We start from the raw sequence: 16,824 nt of genomic DNA on the forward strand, positions 1-16,824 counted from the left end.
ATACATACACATATATCTTACATACATACCTATAAATTATTTAGAGATCCAAAAAATACAGAATTTACTGCCTGCCTACTTCGTGGAAAAAGCAATGAGTTTTATCCGTATAGAGGAATAACTGGTTTTTTCAACCATAAATAATTAAAAGGGAGCATTTAAAGAAGTTGAAAGTTAAACAGTAATATTAACTAAATATCTCATAAATTACTCCATTAGAAAAATTTCAAAAGAAAAATGAAATTGACACAAATTTAGGTATCTGACCAATATTATATACCTAGGTATTGCATTTTATATGTATTTGTATTGTATTTTATATATTCGATATATGTCAGTATTTTTGTAATCATATCATGAAAAATAAAAATCGATAAATAAATCAAATAATTCTATACGACCCTGATGGTTTCATATGGTAATTCCATCTCATCTTTATACAGAGGGTTAAATATTTATGAGCCAATAATCGAGTTCAAACATTTTTATTTCTACCTTTTCAGTCTATTTTAAGATGTGCTGATTTAGTGAAGCTTTTTTAAAACTTTTTAACATGAAATTTCAGTATTTTGTTGTCATAATTATAGTCCTACAGTGCCTAAATTTAATTCAAGAATATGGCTCAGGACTTGCCAAATCCTGTTTTAATTGTTTTCAAAACAGCCCTGTAGGTAGTACATTTATTATAATGTTTGCTTAATAATTAGTAAACTGCCTATTTGAAAAAATAATTTGTGCAAAGATGTTCAAATTTTTGTGATAATTTTTAGACAAAAAGATGCGAGACACCGCTATGTTCTAATATAGGGAATTGCCTTAAAAACAGTGGTAAGTGGGTACTATTTTTGACTAATTAACTTGCTGAGATTTTCCGCATTTACAACTTGACCCCCTTAACTACAGTTACCCAAAAAAGCATTTAGCATTTCAGATTTGAAAACTCAAGATGAAAACTTAGCATTTTCAATGTTATGCAGAGAAAGCAACTATATGGTTTTTACATGGAACAGAATAAAGAACAATGACACATACTATTTTTTAAAGTACCAAAACATTGAATTAAAAAATCATTTATTTAGTAAAAAGGTATTACCTATTTGACTATATTCAACCCAAAATTTATTTAGCTTTATATATGTATATATTTCAGACGACTTGCAATAAAATGCTTATTAACAACTTAACACAAAATCAAACATATGATTTTCAATTATTTGGTATATCCTCGGCTTCAAAAACCATATTTAAGACGAAAAAGATACTAGAACGTACAGTCAGCTTTAAAGAAGGAAAAACTGCTGTGAAAAATTTAACGTATTCTCTAAAATATGTGGGGGATATGAAAAATGAAATAGCTGTGAAATGGAAAATGGGAGAAGGTCAGTAGGATTAAACTAATATTTTTTTTTATTCAAAATTTTGAATTTAACATATTTTTTAATTATGACACAAGTAATAAATGAACACTGCTCTGCGGCACACCCAAAATATTTTCTATTGCTTTTGAAAACCTCTCGTTTCAAAAGCAAATAAATAAACACACATTGTTTTTTGATAGATCGCTCATGTTACTACCAAATTGTGTTCTCATATAAAGATATAAACGAGGGAGGCGACACGACGGTGCTAGAAGTTAATTTGGAAAAGGTAAACATTATAGTTTTCAGGAAATATACCTATAAAATTGTATATCTCTTAACTTTTAGACTCGGAAAACCGAATATATTTTTAAAAATCTTGATTTCGATAAAACTTACGAGGTGTCTGTCGCATCTTTCACTCCTTACAGAAACCAAATGGAGAGTTCCAAGGAATTTTTGTATATTAGGATACCCACTTGTTCTGAAACACTTCGAAACTTGACTGTTTGTGGTAAGTAAAGATTAGATTTTAGTTGATTTTCTAGAAATTGGATTGTAGTACCGGATCCACCTGAGAACTTAACACTAACCGAGATTGAGAGCAGCAATAGTACTGGTAGAAATTACTCATCTGATTTAAAAGTAAGCTGGGCCAAGCCAAGATTACTACCAGATTACTATTTGCTAACTTATATTTTGCCCGATCAAGAGGGAGGTTATTTCACTAAGCATGAGAACTGTTCCGGGGTAAGTACTTTTTATTTTTTTCTGTTATTGAAATTTAGAAAAAAACCTATCCCTATATTCAACTTTTTCATTATTCTTAGTCGTAAAATGTACCACGTTGGAAACGTATTAAATGAATGAAAGATGAAAATGTCTAAAAAAAGTATCCCAGTCTCATTATGTTATTTTCTTTTTGCAGAAAGATAACGCTTACACTTTTGAAGACGTCAAGGCAACAGAATGCTTGATCCAAATAATTGCACATTCGAAAGTTGGAAATAGTAAACCAGTTTGGAAAAAGTGCAGTGAAAAAACTGCAAATGTACAGCCCATTATTACCGATAAAGTAAAATGGATTTGGATTTTTGTTATAGTAAGCCTGTCTTCCTTAATGTTGTTTATGTTGATTAAATTCAACAGGATCTTTTTTAAATGTTCTTCTATCAAAACGGTAAATTAGCTTTCATTAAATAATTTCATTCAGAAAATTGAAAAAATTGCTAATGCAGAAACAAGATAATTCCGACACTTCTACTAACGACAAAATATGGGAGGAATCAGACAAAAACAATGAGGAGGATAAATCCAAATGGGAGTTAATAGAATCCAAGTTGATTGTCGATAAAATAATTGGAAGTGGGGCATTTGGTCTCGTACAAAAAGGATTTTATCATTCGGAAGCCGATAGTGTCAGAATCCCAGTAGCTGTGAAAACTTTAAAGGGTAAAAATGAAAATGTTAATTTTTAGTGAATATAATGTAAACAATTTAGCGAGGCCTACTTCGGAACAAATAGCTCAATTTTATGCAGAAATAGAAATTATGAAGTCGGTTCCAAAACATGCTCATATTGTTTATTTGATTGGAATAGTCACCAAAAACCGAGTGAATAATCCTTTGATGTTGGTGGAATATTGTTCCAAAGGAGATCTTTTGAGTTTCTTAAGGGATATTGGTAAAAGTATTGTCAACAGGTAAGTATTAATAATACAAATTTTCCATTTTCACAAATGTTCTTTTTTTCTCTATTTGTTATAATTTTTAAACACCAAAAAAAAGATAAATATTTTTTAGGCAAGAACTACTAATACAAACCCAATACAAAAATATTCTACCTAAAGATAGTATGCAAGTTTTCAACATAAATTATAATAACATAGAAGTTGGCGGAAATGGATGTTTGCAGCCAAAAGATTTACTGTCATTTGCTAGACAAATTACAGTAGGAATGGTAAGAATTTTTAGACACCCTTAATATTAACATTGGAATAATTTACGTCTTTATCGGTCTTTATTTTAGGAGTTTCTGTCCAATTTGAAAATAGTCCATCGCGACTTAGCCGCAAGAAACATTTTAATAACGGACGATAATATTTTGAAAATATCTGATTTTGGACTTAGCAGGGATGTATACGTGGACGATATATATAGAAAAGTTACTGGAGGTAATAAATTCGGTTTTAAAGTTGAAAACTCTTGTCTCAAATCAATTAGTAGAATATTTATATTTAAGTAAGAATTTATTCCAGGTAAATTGCCCTTTAAATGGATGGCTCTTGAATCCCTTACACACCAAATTTATACCACCGAAAGTGACGTATGGTCATTTGGAATAGTTTTATGGGAAATAATTACTCTCGGTGGTAATCCTTATCCCATAGTTAAGCCGGAAAACTTGGTTGCAGCCTTAAAGGACGGATATAGAATGGAAAAACCTTCAAATTGTAGCGATGAACTGTAAGTATAATAAATAATTTATTAATATTTCCACACTAGTCTGAATAAAAAAATTAATTTTCTTTTTCTTTTCAATTTTTGAGCGTGTGACCCAATAAAATAAGCAACTCACTAGTGTGATAACTACTATAAACAGTTTATGTACTTGATATGATGTGTTTCACTTCTTACATAAGATTCTTTGTATTTTTTAGATACGAAGTAATGTGTCTCTGTTGGCAAGCATCACCAAATCTAAGACCCAGTTTCAAAGATTTAAGATTAATATTTGAGAAGATTTTGGAATCTGAAATGCAATATGTTTCATTCGATGGTACCAACCAATATCGAAATGACGTTATCGTTAAAAAGGAGGATAATATTGTTGATAAACATTATAAAAATGTTTTATAATATTCTATTTATTATAACACGATGCACAGTAAGATAATTAAAACTGATCCTTCGAGAGTAAGTCAGTAATTTGTTGTATCAAAATTATAATAATTAAAACTAAAAAACTGAAAACACCGAAATTTCAATTATATATAAGATCTGTAAAAATTAGACTGAAGATAAATTTTTTTTGATAATGTGTTCCTGGACTATTGTGTGGTGTATTTTAACAAATTTTGATAATCAATCGAAGAACCAACTAATTTTAACAAATCACGAATTTATTATGGAGTTTCTGTAAGTCGATCAAGAGAAGGAGTGGATACAACAAATCCGTATGGTCTCAGCATGTCTCCATTAGTCGTATTTCTTGACTTTTCCGATTTTGACTTGGACCTTTCGCTGCCTGACTTGGGTTGGGTATGTTCGGACTTCTCGTCTTCCTCTGACCCCTCGAGCACCGGCTTGACGTTACTTCCGAACTTTAAGAAGAATTTGATTTCTTCCTTGAGGGCTTCTTTGAAGCCGATCTTGGCCTTTTTAGCCACCCTGGCGATGTAGAAGACATATTCGAACAGAACCAGGACCACGCCCAGAATCGTTCCGAAGATTGTTACGTAGAAGATACCCTCGACGTTTTGGAGGTCCAGCGGAGTAGCTTCTGTATCACTACCGCCACCCTATAAGCCAATTGTATTAATGTATCGGGTATCTCGATTTAATTGATGAACTTACTTTGCATTGACCGCCACCTTTTCGTTCTTCCCACCACTTTTTTCGTATTTTTTCAATGACCCCTGAGGATTGAAGTTTAAGTATTGCAGTGCTAAGTGGTTTCCGGTATTGAGAATCTGTTAATAGAAAAAACATTCGTTTTTCTATCAGAACTTTATAAATGCTTTATTTGTTGCTAATCATCAATTGTTTTTTTACCTTTTTTTAAAGCAATTCCATAGTCCTTCTCATCTAGCTGGTCTCCCACTCTAGTCAGATTACAATGTCTCTGGGTGGTATACTCGATAGAGGTAGATTCCATAAAAAAGGCATATTTATATTTCTCCGCCATCTCTACCCCCTTTTCATTATCTGATGGCATATCTTCTTTATGTTCAGCCATGTGTTTGGCTATTGTTTGGTATAGCTCATTTCCTACACTTTTCTGGAGAAGATGAAGTCCAGTGCAACGATATATTAGAATGGTCACCCGTCAAAACACCAGCATTCCACCTGCCAAACAATGTCATCCACCTACTATTTACATTGTTTGAGAAGTAAAATGTTGGTGTTTTGATGGGTGACCATTCTAATATATCGTTGCACTGGCCTTATATATTTTTCATAAAAATATACAGGGTGTCCATAAATAATGGTAAATAATTTACCAACAGATTCTTAAAAAAATGGTTAATAATAATACATAAAAAGAGTTAAAATGAGAAAAATATACATTAACCTTAACACCCTCTATCTTGATTATATTTGACTCTCGAACTAGGAAAAGCAACTTAAACCCATTTTCTTAAAGGAATCTGCTATTCAATAATTGCCCATTATTTATGGAGGACCCTGCATATCCCAGTCATTATTATGGAAAAATCATTAAAAACAGTTTCGTGAACATTAGAAGGGGACGTGCTATTCAAAAACTTACTTCAAAAAAATCGTATGTGGCACCTTCTAACTTCGACCCGTATCTTATCTCGTACTTTTCAGCATTTTCAACTAAAGACTTGACATCGGTAAAGAGTTCGATATTATTTTCCGTTACTAGGAAAGAAGCCAAATTAGCCGTGTAGGATGATACCATTATGAGGACGAAAAACCACCAGACACCTGACACTAATCTGGTTGGTATGGCTCTAAAATAAGGGAGTTGTTAATTTTTTTGCAGGTAAAAATAGTTATTTATGTAACAAGTGTGTAAAATGATCATTTTTTTATAAATGATTAATTTGTGGACATTTTTCATGAATAAAAAGAGAGAATTTTACAAACGTGTATCATTTACTCTACCCCATTTACTTACTTACATTGGTGCAATCTCAGAGCCTTGTTGTAACATAGCGCCGGTGGCGAACCATACGGAGTTCGACATAGTAAACTGATTGATAAGAAACTCTGGCTCTTCCACACATGGATAAGGATTATTCCATTCATCCGGACATATTCTTCCCAATAGGAAAAACGATAAGGAAACTACAATAAATGCCACGGCCAACGCTATCCAAGTATCGATGGCGAATGGTTGGGCGAAAGAGAAGAAGCTCGGAGGGGCTTTTTTTGGCTTTTGAAATAAGATACTGATGCCTAAAAAGCATTAAATTAGTAGTTAACTACAGCACTACCTCATAACGAGGTGAAGAAAAATTGTTCCAATATACTACTGGATCAAATTCTTACCCAAGTTCATAAATGGCGAGGTAAAATCAACATCTTTCTCTCGTTCTAAGGTAATCGTTAAATCTGTTATGGCCAAATCAGCAACCTAAAATTATTTACTTTACATCTTAGACTTGTTGTTGCAGGTTATAACATATTATACAGAATATCTTACGTATGCTACAAGGTGCATATCATTTGAGAACACGCTTTGTTTAATAACCTTATGGCATCTAAATGACAGTTTCTATTTCTTCTTAATTTGTATTAAAAATGAAGATACCATATACAATAAACAAAAACACCCTTGAGGCTTATAAACCATCCGCTCAAACTAAAGAGCTCCTCAGCGAGCAGCTGAGAAAAGTCATCGCAGAAAACTTTGAGTGGGACAAAGATCAATGTCCTTCACTAGAAGAATTTTGCATCTCAACTATTGCAAAATATTTCCAAGAAAAGCCGCTTATCGATGAATTGCCTGGACATGATTGGGTGCTACTATTAGACGAACTCGCTCTTGACCTACCATTGGAGTTTGCTATTCCGGTTATTTTCGATGAATATTATTGGGAGAAGCGGTTTAAGAAAGTGTTTCGATTTTGTTGGAGGAAAAAGTTGCCAAATTGGACTTGGAAAGGCATTTACTTGGAAAGACACTGCCAGAAGTTGATTGAGGAGGGCGAGCCGCAGTACAATGATGAGGAATCTTTCGGAGAGATTTTAGGCAAGAACACTAAACGCTACTTTTTTTCTTCAATTATTTTAGCGGTTTTCTAGATTTGTGCAACCCGTACGTCACCAGACTATATATAGAACAACTCCAGACTTGGAAACCACCGCTAACGATGGCCCGTGAGGACATTCCCGAAGTCTGGCCGATAGAACACCTCAACATGATCCCGATTTTCAAGAAACTCCAAAACATCCAAGAGCTGGACATAACGTTTGGCATGAAAAACGTCGGGGAGGATTTCACGTGGGATATGTTCGAAGTGTCTCATGCAGACGTACAAAAGTTAAGCAAAGCGATTTTGGAACTGCAAAGTTTGAAAATTTTAAGGATCCATCGAAGCAATTTGGATTTTAAGCATTGTCAGATCTTGATAAGGACTTTGGTGAAATGCTTTACGGTCGAAGTTTTAGATTTATCTCACTGTCAGATTGGTGATACTGGAGCGATGTGTATAGGTTATCTTTTGAAAGAAGGTACCAATCTTAAAGTGTTAAATCTGACTGATAATAAAATAGGGAAAATTGGTGCGGAGGCTTTGGGATTTGGAATACTGCAAGGCAAATGTGGATACCTCAACGACCTTAACCTGAGACTAAATCCCTTAAAAACTGAAGGAGCCATGGGGATTATGAGATGTCTAGTGCGTTCAGGTACTCCAAAGAGAATATCGATGGCCGCGTGTATGTTTGAAGAAGATACACCTCTTAAAGTATGCCAAATGTTAAAACTCAATGACACACTTAAGAAACTCGATATTAGCTCGAATTATTTTGGGGAAGAATGTGGAGATTATTTGGTAGAAGCGGTCAGTTTAAATACTTGCATAGAGTGGATAGATTGCAGGGAAATCGATATAAATCAGAGTCAAAAAGAACAAATTGACGAGTTTTTATTACGGAACAGGAAAGCTGCTCAGCTCGAGGCTAAGATTAATCGATTGGAGAACGATGAAGCTGAAATTGAGGTCGAGGAGAATAATTTTGAGTTTCCACTGTCAATATAATCTTTATGAAATTAAATTTTTCTTACGTAACTATGCACTCTACAGACGGGAGTGATAATTTCATTACGATTGTCAAAGATTTATGGGACTCTGATCGATTTATATACTCAAAAAGGGGTAAAAAGTCTACTTTTTCTACTTTTACTGCATCATCATCTTTCAGAAACATTCTTGATCATTATAAAATTGTACTTTTCAGTATTTATAAATTTTAGAAATGGGATAGACGATATCATTGTGATGGTCAATGACTTATGGAACTCAGATGGGGGATAAAAAAGTTCACTTTTTTCAGTAAACTTGCACTTGTGTTAAAAATAGCGTCATTGATTCCCATTAGCAATATTTCTTGAGCTTTAAAGATTAACTCTGAATATACAATCTGTCCATCTTGTTTATTAGAAAGAAGAGTGAATTAGTGTAAGTAAACTTACCCCGTCTATAACAGCTCCAATCATGCCAGTCCATTTACCATTCACTTTCTTTCCATTTGCTTTATCAGCTTGTACAATAAAAGTATAATTAAATCCCTCTAGCAGCGATAGTTCATGAATTAAGTCGATGGCAAACCCTTCGTACCGGTCGTTTCCCACCAGACTCTCAGAAGAATCTTTCAGCATCCCATACGGTTCAGTCTAGAAGTAAATTGATTATTTATAATTATTCTATTGACTTTAAATGTCTTACCAGTGATATAATGACTGTAAAAGTCTTATTTCTTAAACTAAATGGATCAAATTCCTTAGAGGGTTGATGAACTCTCGTCACGTTTAGTCCTGTAGAAGAATTATAAGTGGCCACATTGATTATTCCACCCTCTCGAAGTTCGTAGACTTGTAATCCGAATACGCTCCGGTATCCTTCGTTATTAAATTCTATATGACCTGTTAGTCCTTTGTAGGATGACTGCATTAAAAATATATGAAATTTTTATTTTACAATTTGATTTTACCATATACGAGCTTTTTCTGTTCTATTTCTTGTATATAATGCTTGCATACCGTTTTGATTAAATTAACTAGGGAATATCCATTAGTCCAGCTGTTATCGCCATCACAATCCAATAACTCCGGTGCCTTAACTTGATTGGATATGGTAGAGAGTGTCTGAGAAAACATTTGAACTGCATCTAAAGCAATAAATAACATTCAGTTATAATTTGCATTAAGGTTAACTTTGATACAATATTACCAAACAAGAGAGCCGTTTCCGTTTCTAGTTTTGAAGAGATTTCGACTCCTTCTTCTGTCGGATCAGCTTCGAAGATCTTCGAACTGATATCTTGCACGTATGGCAAGTTTGGATTAATAAGACGAATCTATAGAAAAGATATTATATACAATTATTAATGGTTTATACAGACAGTCTTTGCTTACGCCAGTGATATTTGTCTGACTCCACTGAAAAGGCGAAAGATCTTTGGTATGTGCATCCAGATTGGTCAAAAAGTAACTGTAATCGCTTGTCATTAATCCAACCTGCTGGCATTGCGTCAGAATATTAATCAGGTGATTTATATGACAATCAATCACCAAGAACCTCTGTTTGGTTTTCCATACCTTCTTAAGTGTATCTCTGAGAAAAAAAGGTCATACCAATATAGAAAATTTAAGTTTTACTTACCTGTAAACCCCTATTCTATCTCTATCCAGTTGTTCCACTGTGACTACCAATCCCTGATCTTTTGCCAGTAAGATTAGATCAGATAACCTCAACAAACTTTCATCATCTTCATAGAGGACCGTAAATGTTTTCCATTGCCACTCTTGGATGATGTCCCAATAAGCTTTCGTAAGTAATGGAGCATAAGGGTAAAAATTGATTGCGGTACCTTTAAGCAAATGCCTCTAAGTAAATTTCAGTGTTCTAGAAATGCTTTAATACCTGGAGGCAAGGGATAATACATCCATTTGGTCAATATATGAGTTATCTCTTTTCCATCACACACCGACTGGGCCGCATTAATGTTGCTAATGGACTTTGGCCCAAAAAGACCCACAATTTGTCCATTTATCATTTCGCATGTGGTTCTTATTGCCGGAAATGGTTCCTGCGGAGGAAGAGTAGCAGTGAGTCCCACCAAGTGTGCATCCTCTTTTTTATTTGAGTTCGCGACAGCGATGGCCACTTCGAAGGCTTTTTGGTTATGTTCGTTCTCAGTCTCTTCAAATACGGCACCTAGGTTAAGGAAATCAGAGATAAAATGTGCAATTTAGAATTAAACTCATTCTTTGGTTATGACGTTTATAAGTTAAACATTAATATTTTATTTAGTATCGAATATAATTGGATCTAAAGGAAGTAATGATAGTGATTACGAGATTTAGAAGTCAGATAGTACCGTTTATCCAATGGACATAATAACATGGAGCTATATTATTGAATGAAAATAATATACATTTTCAACAGGATGCAGCACCCGCGCACTACACTTTGGTAGTTCGAGAGTGGCTTGATGAAAATTTTCGAGAAAAGTGAATTGCGTGGTGCAATCGAATGGCCTGCGCGGTCTCCGGACCTAACCCCACTAGACTTTTTTCTTTGGGGCTACTTAAAAAGCAAAGTTTATAAAACCCCACCTGAGAGTATTGAGAATTTAAAAAATAGAATATTTCAAGAATGTAGAGAAATTAGCGGGCAGACCCTTGCCAATGTTCGTAAGGAGTTTGAAAATAGGCTTTTTTATTATCTTGCTAATAACGGCGCGTATTTTGAACATTTAATAAAATAAATTTGTTAAACTAATTAAATTTGTTTTTCTACCCTACCGATTTACACTTTAATTGCTTCTTGGTCAATCAATTTTATTTTTTTGGTACCGTTGAATAGAGAATTTTACGCTCCTTACTATGATGTATCACACGATGGGGGTTCCCATTTGACATATTAAAGTGAGGTTAGCTGGAGGTGAGGAGGTGATTGACAGAACTTCAGTAAATGCATAATTAAACGTCCCCCTGTATATCTAGTTTGACGTGTTTTTTTTTTTTTTAGAAAGTTATTAAGGGTGGATTGTTCTGAAATTAAAGCACTGTATAATTGACTTTTCAGAGGAATCAATTAAAAGTGTCAAGTTCAATGGCAGAATCTCTAAAAATTGAATTAGCAAGTGATGGCTATAAAATATACCTTTAAAAATAAAAATTCGAAAATTGGAACTGTGGTTCCTCTGCATGGTAAAATCATCAATTAAATTCATCCTGAAATTCTTCTATAAATGGATATTTATCACATTATTTAACACGATTACTGTTGCATAAAACCTCATTCAATCAAGTATTTATTACCTATAGTAAATCCTGTTGCTCTAACTTCACCAAGTAAAACATAATAAACTAGTAACACCCAAAACATTTTAACTACATCAGTTGAAAAATCTATTATTTAAACGTTTATAAACATTGATTTAGCACGTAAATTTAAACTCAAATAAACGAAATAAGACTGCCGCATAGGACACGATTTTGGAACTCTCTTCGACAAAAATAGAGGCTGCTAAATATAAACATCCAGGCTATTTGCGCTTTCATTTTGATGGTAAATGAAAATCACATTTTTAATGTGAAAATTTTAAACAATGCAGTACCGTTTTTGATAAAGAAGTAATTTCATTTTGTTACGAGTGTGGAGGTAATCATGAGAAAGCTGATTATTATTAAGTCAATTTTTTTTTTTAAATCCAAAACAGTAAATACTCTTAACGTAAAATCGATTACGCGTATCAGAAGACCAAATCGGAGAGGCAGTAAAAAGTTAGTGCCCATAATGTGACCTCCATGTTGATTTACAGCCAGTAATAGCATACTTGAAGCGAAACTAAGAGGTGAAGATAAAAGAAATCTCAATGGCCGACGATTCTTTAATTCCGAACTGCATTATTTATCACCTTTTCTGCCCGTAAAAGAAAAATGTTAATGTTAAGTCACCGCGACTGGCCGGCTTTTACTCATTAAACAGTTCTTTGGGTATGCTGCCTTATGGCTGTACTAACAACGCTTGCCGACACCTTTTTTTTTAATTTTTTTGCTTGACCTACTTACTAAAAAGCGACAACCTACTTGGTAATTAATAAGGGTAAAGTTATAAATCAGTACTTATGGTTGTAATCGTCTTCATTATTTTAAAACGTACATTAAAAGATACGTTATATCTGTTTTTTTCTTAATATATGAGAGGTTTGGGTCCAAAATTTAGATCAATCAATTTCTTTGCTATAAAAATAGTACTCTTGATATTAGATTTGACTCCTGTGTAGAGCAGATTTCGCTTTAAAATCAGTATGCATACAATAGTTTCTAGAACCTTGAGATGAGCAAATAATCCACCAGAGGAGAACTTTTTATGCATGCTTTATTTTATCAAGGCGTTACGATAACCGCTCCTCATGTATTGTCCCATATATTATATATTCGTCATTAAGTTTACAAAAAAGTTTTATAAAATCATGCGCCATTGTTTTCAAATTTAGGTCCAAAAATTACAGTTAACATTTATTGTTTGGTCGATAATCCGTGTGGTACAAAAGGCTTTTGATGAATATAAATCTTTGTATAAAGAGGGGCGTATTCTCCACCCACTTAACCCCATAAGTCGAATAATAATGAACATCTGTAATATTCTTCTCACAGAAATAAACAATAATGCAGTACTAAGGAAATAAATGAGCTTGTTTTAGAAGACGAAAGTAATAAAATCTCGCCACTCACTGTGGACATATCCAGCACTAACTAATATAAAATTTCCGAGAATCAACAAAATATTAACCCAGAAACAAAAACATTTTTAATTATTTTTTATGTGTGCGTCATTTGTTGGGTCAGATTAATTCCATTGTTGGTGATGGTGACTTTTTGTAGCAATTTCGCCGCTCCACTTCCACAAACAACCGCGATAGTCTCTTCTACGTAATTTATGGTTAAAACATTTACAGATCGTTATCTCGGCCTTTTTTATTGCCAGCTTTAGAGATCTTATTGAAAGTGGTTGCAACCAATTAAGAACTTAATTGTTATAAATTATTTCGAATTATAAAATCACCGGGGTGTGACTGATACTCATTTATTTTCGCTTGGTTTTTTTTTTCTTAATGAAACATAAGTGCTCCCTAATAAGATATCATGCATTTTCTCAAAAGCCTAGATATTTTAATATGACAACTGGAAACTCCCAATCCAATCCAACCCAATTACGATACCTACTATTGATGATCAGGGTACTCATAACATCGACATCTTTTTTGTCAAGATTCATTTTGAAAATAATATACTTTTTATAATAAGCCATTAGTAAATGCCAAAATCATTCATCAAGACGAATCTTGACCCAATTGTCTGAGTGCTCAAGTTTTTAATACGCCATTGTTTCATTTTGTCTTCATTTATACCAATACTTCGAATCGCTTACGCACGGTTTCTCCAGTTTAATCATTCATCTGCTTCGAGAAATATGTGGGTAAACTTATGATTAATCCGCTAATGGGAATCGTAAGAATTTTGCTTTCTTTTTAGCACCTTTTATGATTCAGATCACTTTTTATATATGTAATATTATTTTGATAAAATATGTCCGCTTAGATTGCCTCTAAAATTAACATATTTTAACTAACTGGTAAATAAAAAACAAGAACGCTGAAAATCTTGGATAGTTCTGACACTTTACCAAACATTAAAACAAGGGTTGTAAATTATCTTTAATATTTTTTTAATCTGTGAACATCTAAATGATGTCTGTGAACATTATTAATGGCACTAAAAGCTTCTAGAGTGTAGGTCCTTCTTTCAAAATATTTCGTCTAAATGTTGGATCTAAACAACTACCTACATAGTAAAGAAAAAAATTCACTATAAACTAAAACAATGGAACATGGCATTAAAGGTAATATTAAATAATTGCTATTGCGTGTCTCTTTAAGACCACTTACTGTCGCGAAAATTACGTGAGCGATTATGATGGAATCGCATTGTCTTCGATATATTGTCTCATCGGTGTCATAATATCACGCCACATCCATATAGAGGTTCAACAATGGCGGCTTTCGGTTTTAATTCGGGTTTTCACTTTCATTGTCACCCGCTTGAATTAAAACAATTCGCAATTTCCTAGCAAACAAAGGTTCGGTGGGATCCTTTTGTGTCAAGGTCGAAAGAACTAGGTTTAATTTCTTTTTAAGATTTAATTTTACTAACTCTACGCTTACATTAATAAGAAGTTTATCTTTAGTATATTTCATGTTGAGAGGTGATCGTCAAGGTGAGTGTGCAGACTCATTTAATGTCTGGGAGAAAAGTTCTATAAAAATCCCAGGGTTTCGAGCCCAATTCATTGAACAAAAATGCGAGAGATAAAATTGCAAATTGTTTTTACTTGTTTTCTTAAAACCTGTTGAGAATATGGATTTTTTGTTAAGGATTGATATCCTAATAAAAAATAAAACAAATCACAAAGAATAACATTTATCTGTAAATCGAAAAATTTAAGAGTTATGGAGGATTTTTGAAAAAATGGAAATGCACAAAAAACACCTGTCACTATCATTTAATTGAGTCCATCACCAATGGGGTGTCAAAGGTGTGAGTAAAGAAAAATAATTAAAAATTGTTAAATATTAAACCATCGAACTTAAACAGAAAATAATTACAATTAAGCAACACCATAAATGTTAACGTACAAACAAGCAAAAGGTCCCATGGGGACAGTGACCGGGCAGCATGAGCAGCAGATAATATAATACACCCATTGACTCTTACACCTTATGGACAGATAAAATTACTAGACAACTTCCCGCGGTAATTCCGTCCGCCGAGACAACTAATAAAAGTGAAATTGCACCGCACCTGCAATACGTTCGATCTCTACAGGTGCGATATTCAATCAAAGCAGCCGGTATCAAAGAAAAATCTACAATTATCCCATTTCCTTTTGGGTTCATAACGAGGTGTGATATTGCTACAGCAATAATAGTTGAAATTTAAATTCCATAGACCCTCTCTATTCGTCTCATTCTCAATGAGAAGAGTAACCTACTAAGCATGAAATTTGGCATCAAAACAGGAACATGTTCCCTATGAAGCATATTGCATCAATGGGGTGTCAGATTGTACTGAACTGGGGAGAGAGTGACCCACTTTGGTGCAATTCAAACCGTGTTAAGACCAGCTCAGAGTCCTCAGTTGGTCGGTAGCCGTCCGTAGTTGCAATTTAGTTTCTTCTTCTTTCTTGTTCTTTTCTCGTGGTTGATGTTGCGGTGTTGGTGGTGACGGTGGTGACCCAACGAGCGTAGATTTCGTGTTGTCTGGTGAATAATTATCGTTGTTGGTGAATAAGATCGTCGGGACTGAGATAGGCACGCGCCGCCGTCTACTTCGTGATCAGATAGTCGTCGTTAAATGCGATTTATTTGTCTTATTCGTCGGGTAGATATTGTTAGAAAACGGCGATTGATGCGGAAGATCTAGAGCTGTTAGGTCTGTGAGGTACGAGGACTAGTTAAGGCGTCGAAAGGTTTATGAAGTCGGAATTGTTTTAGTAGGTCGCTTTGCGTAGGTTTTAACAATTATTACATTGCGTAATATGGTATTTTTATTTACGTGTGAAACTAAATAAAAAAATCTGCCAATAAGAATTTTTTAAGAATTTATTTCTTAACCGACCTTAAAATATTTAATTAAAACTCTCTCGTATTTAATCTGACAACGTAATTAAGATCAAAACCAGAACCCATTACATTTTACCATACAATGTTAACTTCCTATATCAGAAGTTGTAAAATCAATTTTTCGTTTCCAGGTCGAGCACAAAGGACCGTAAAATGAACTGGTTATTTTTTGGCCCACTTTAATAATAATATCATATACAAATTACACAACCTCAATCGCGGGCGTTATCAGGGAGACCCAAATGTGATCGAGATAATTCATCTAGTTCTATGGTCGTTGATTATTAATGGGTAAGTGCCACTTCAAATTCTCGGACGTGTTTAATGGAGTTTTAGATAAGAATTGATTGAATTTAGTCATGAGATGAAAATTTAGGTTAAACAAAGGATTAGAACGTGCTAGATGTCAGCAATCGGTTGGCTAAAAAAATTATTATATTATAATAAAAAATTTTATCCTGCATATCGAATATCTTTTAAGGCGTAATAAATAAAAATTTCTCTTTTTAATTCTAAATCTCTCGTTACGACGAAATTTAAAAGTAATAATAAAGCAATCAAAAAAAATCATCATGATAAGTTACATATATGGCGATATTGTTAATCTTCTTTTGACAGCATCTCGAGACACGGCTTATCTAAACGGAAATCATGTTATGGTTAATAGAAATAAGCTTTCGACTTATGTCTTTAAATAGATACAAGCCTTATTTTAATCAATAAAGTATAATATTGATTGACGGGATTGGTTAAATGAGCTTCTGCAATAGCTACGGTTGATTCTAATCTGTAAATTTTCGTTTAGGACACCAGTAACTCCAATCAAGTCTTCAGAATATTTGGACACTAAAATTAA

At 33.6% G+C, this 16,824-nt stretch overlaps 4 protein-coding genes across 8 annotated transcripts in view; 3 read left to right on the forward strand and 1 right to left on the reverse strand.

Moving 5' to 3' along the window:
- Window positions 1–12: 12 nt before the first annotated feature.
- Window positions 13–4,319, forward strand: LOC126744930 (tyrosine-protein kinase receptor torso-like). Of its 3 annotated transcripts, none has more exons than XM_050452524.1 (14): window positions 13–284; window positions 771–828; window positions 924–1,086; window positions 1,151–1,379; window positions 1,559–1,647; window positions 1,707–1,872; window positions 1,921–2,108; window positions 2,287–2,538; window positions 2,597–2,810; window positions 2,860–3,061; window positions 3,162–3,318; window positions 3,388–3,532; window positions 3,617–3,824; window positions 4,019–4,319. In XM_050452524.1, exons 3-14 carry the CDS (start codon window positions 967–969, stop codon window positions 4,215–4,217), a joined length of 2,169 nt encoding a protein of 722 aa, XP_050308481.1. In that variant the 5' UTR covers window positions 13–284; window positions 771–828; window positions 924–966; the 3' UTR covers window positions 4,218–4,319. The 3 variants fall into 3 exon arrangements, with proteins under 3 accessions (XP_050308481.1, XP_050308482.1, XP_050308480.1); XM_050452525.1 differs by having other exon boundaries at window positions 932–1,086; XM_050452523.1 differs by having other exon boundaries at window positions 13–828; window positions 932–1,086.
- On the reverse strand, window positions 4,206–11,785 carry LOC126744929 (glutamate receptor ionotropic, kainate 2-like). Its single transcript, XM_050452522.1, has 14 exons — window positions 11,602–11,785; window positions 10,199–10,492; window positions 9,938–10,145; window positions 9,691–9,889; window positions 9,506–9,632; window positions 9,316–9,443; window positions 9,002–9,220; window positions 8,749–8,949; window positions 6,600–6,684; window positions 6,230–6,506; window positions 5,851–6,058; window positions 5,133–5,358; window positions 4,935–5,050; window positions 4,206–4,879 (listed from the first exon to the last, which is right to left on the reverse strand). The coding sequence occupies exons 1-14, from the start codon at window positions 11,666–11,668 to the stop codon at window positions 4,484–4,486; spliced, it is 2,751 nt and encodes a 916-aa protein (XP_050308479.1). The 5' UTR covers window positions 11,669–11,785; the 3' UTR covers window positions 4,206–4,483.
- On the forward strand, window positions 6,789–8,356 carry LOC126744933 (dynein regulatory complex subunit 5-like). The gene is made up of 2 exons (XM_050452533.1): window positions 6,789–7,302; window positions 7,356–8,356. The coding sequence occupies exons 1-2, from the start codon at window positions 6,852–6,854 to the stop codon at window positions 8,312–8,314; spliced, it is 1,410 nt and encodes a 469-aa protein (XP_050308490.1). The 5' UTR covers window positions 6,789–6,851; the 3' UTR covers window positions 8,315–8,356.
- Window positions 11,786–11,925: 140 nt separating the features above from the next.
- Window positions 11,926–16,824, forward strand: part of LOC126744932 (serine proteinase stubble) — a 28,618-nt gene continuing 23,719 nt past the window's right edge. Inside the window, exons 1-2 of one of the 3 annotated variants that reach the window (XM_050452528.1) lie at window positions 11,926–11,944; window positions 16,100–16,259. In XM_050452528.1, coding sequence (XP_050308485.1) covers window positions 16,256–16,259 — 4 coding nt within the window. In that variant the 5' untranslated portion in view covers window positions 11,926–11,944; window positions 16,100–16,255. Of the gene's footprint in view, window positions 11,945–15,488; window positions 15,787–15,819; window positions 15,839–16,099; window positions 16,260–16,824 lie in introns of those variants that run through there. The other 2 variants (XM_050452526.1, XM_050452527.1) reach the window with 2 other exon arrangements.

This window comes from Anthonomus grandis, chromosome 15 (assembly GCF_022605725.1).
Source record: "Anthonomus grandis grandis chromosome 15, icAntGran1.3, whole genome shotgun sequence".
Lineage (NCBI taxonomy): Eukaryota > Metazoa > Arthropoda > Insecta > Coleoptera > Curculionidae > Anthonomus > Anthonomus grandis.

What these genes read in the sequence shown, in the direction of transcription:
- LOC126744933 (XM_050452533.1), top strand. Translation starts at nt 6,852, where the DNA reads ATGAAGATACCATATACAATAAACAAAAACACCCTTGAGGCTTATAAA. An exon ending in ATCTTTCGGAGAGATTTTAG is followed by an intron (nt 7,303 to 7,355) that starts GCAAGAACACTA and finishes GCGGTTTTCTAG; the next exon opens with ATTTGTGCAACCCGTACGTC.
- LOC126744929 (XM_050452522.1), bottom strand. Translation starts at nt 11,668, where the DNA reads ATGTTTTGGGTGTTACTAGTTTATTATGTTTTACTTGGTGAAGTTAGA. An exon ending in CCACATACGATTTTTTTGAA is followed by an intron (nt 5,359 to 5,850) that starts GTAAGTTTTTGA and finishes CATCTTCTCCAG; the next exon opens with AAAAGTGTAGGAAATGAGCT. An exon ending in TGGAATTGCTTTAAAAAAAG is followed by an intron (nt 5,051 to 5,132) that starts GTAAAAAAACAA and finishes TTCTATTAACAG; the next exon opens with ATTCTCAATACCGGAAACCA.
- LOC126744930 (XM_050452523.1), top strand. Translation starts at nt 967, where the DNA reads ATGTTATGCAGAGAAAGCAACTATATGGTTTTTACATGGAACAGAATA. An exon ending in GACAAATTACAGTAGGAATG is followed by an intron (nt 3,319 to 3,387) that starts GTAAGAATTTTT and finishes TCTTTATTTTAG; the next exon opens with GAGTTTCTGTCCAATTTGAA. An exon ending in ATATAGAAAAGTTACTGGAG is followed by an intron (nt 3,533 to 3,616) that starts GTAATAAATTCG and finishes AATTTATTCCAG; the next exon opens with GTAAATTGCCCTTTAAATGG.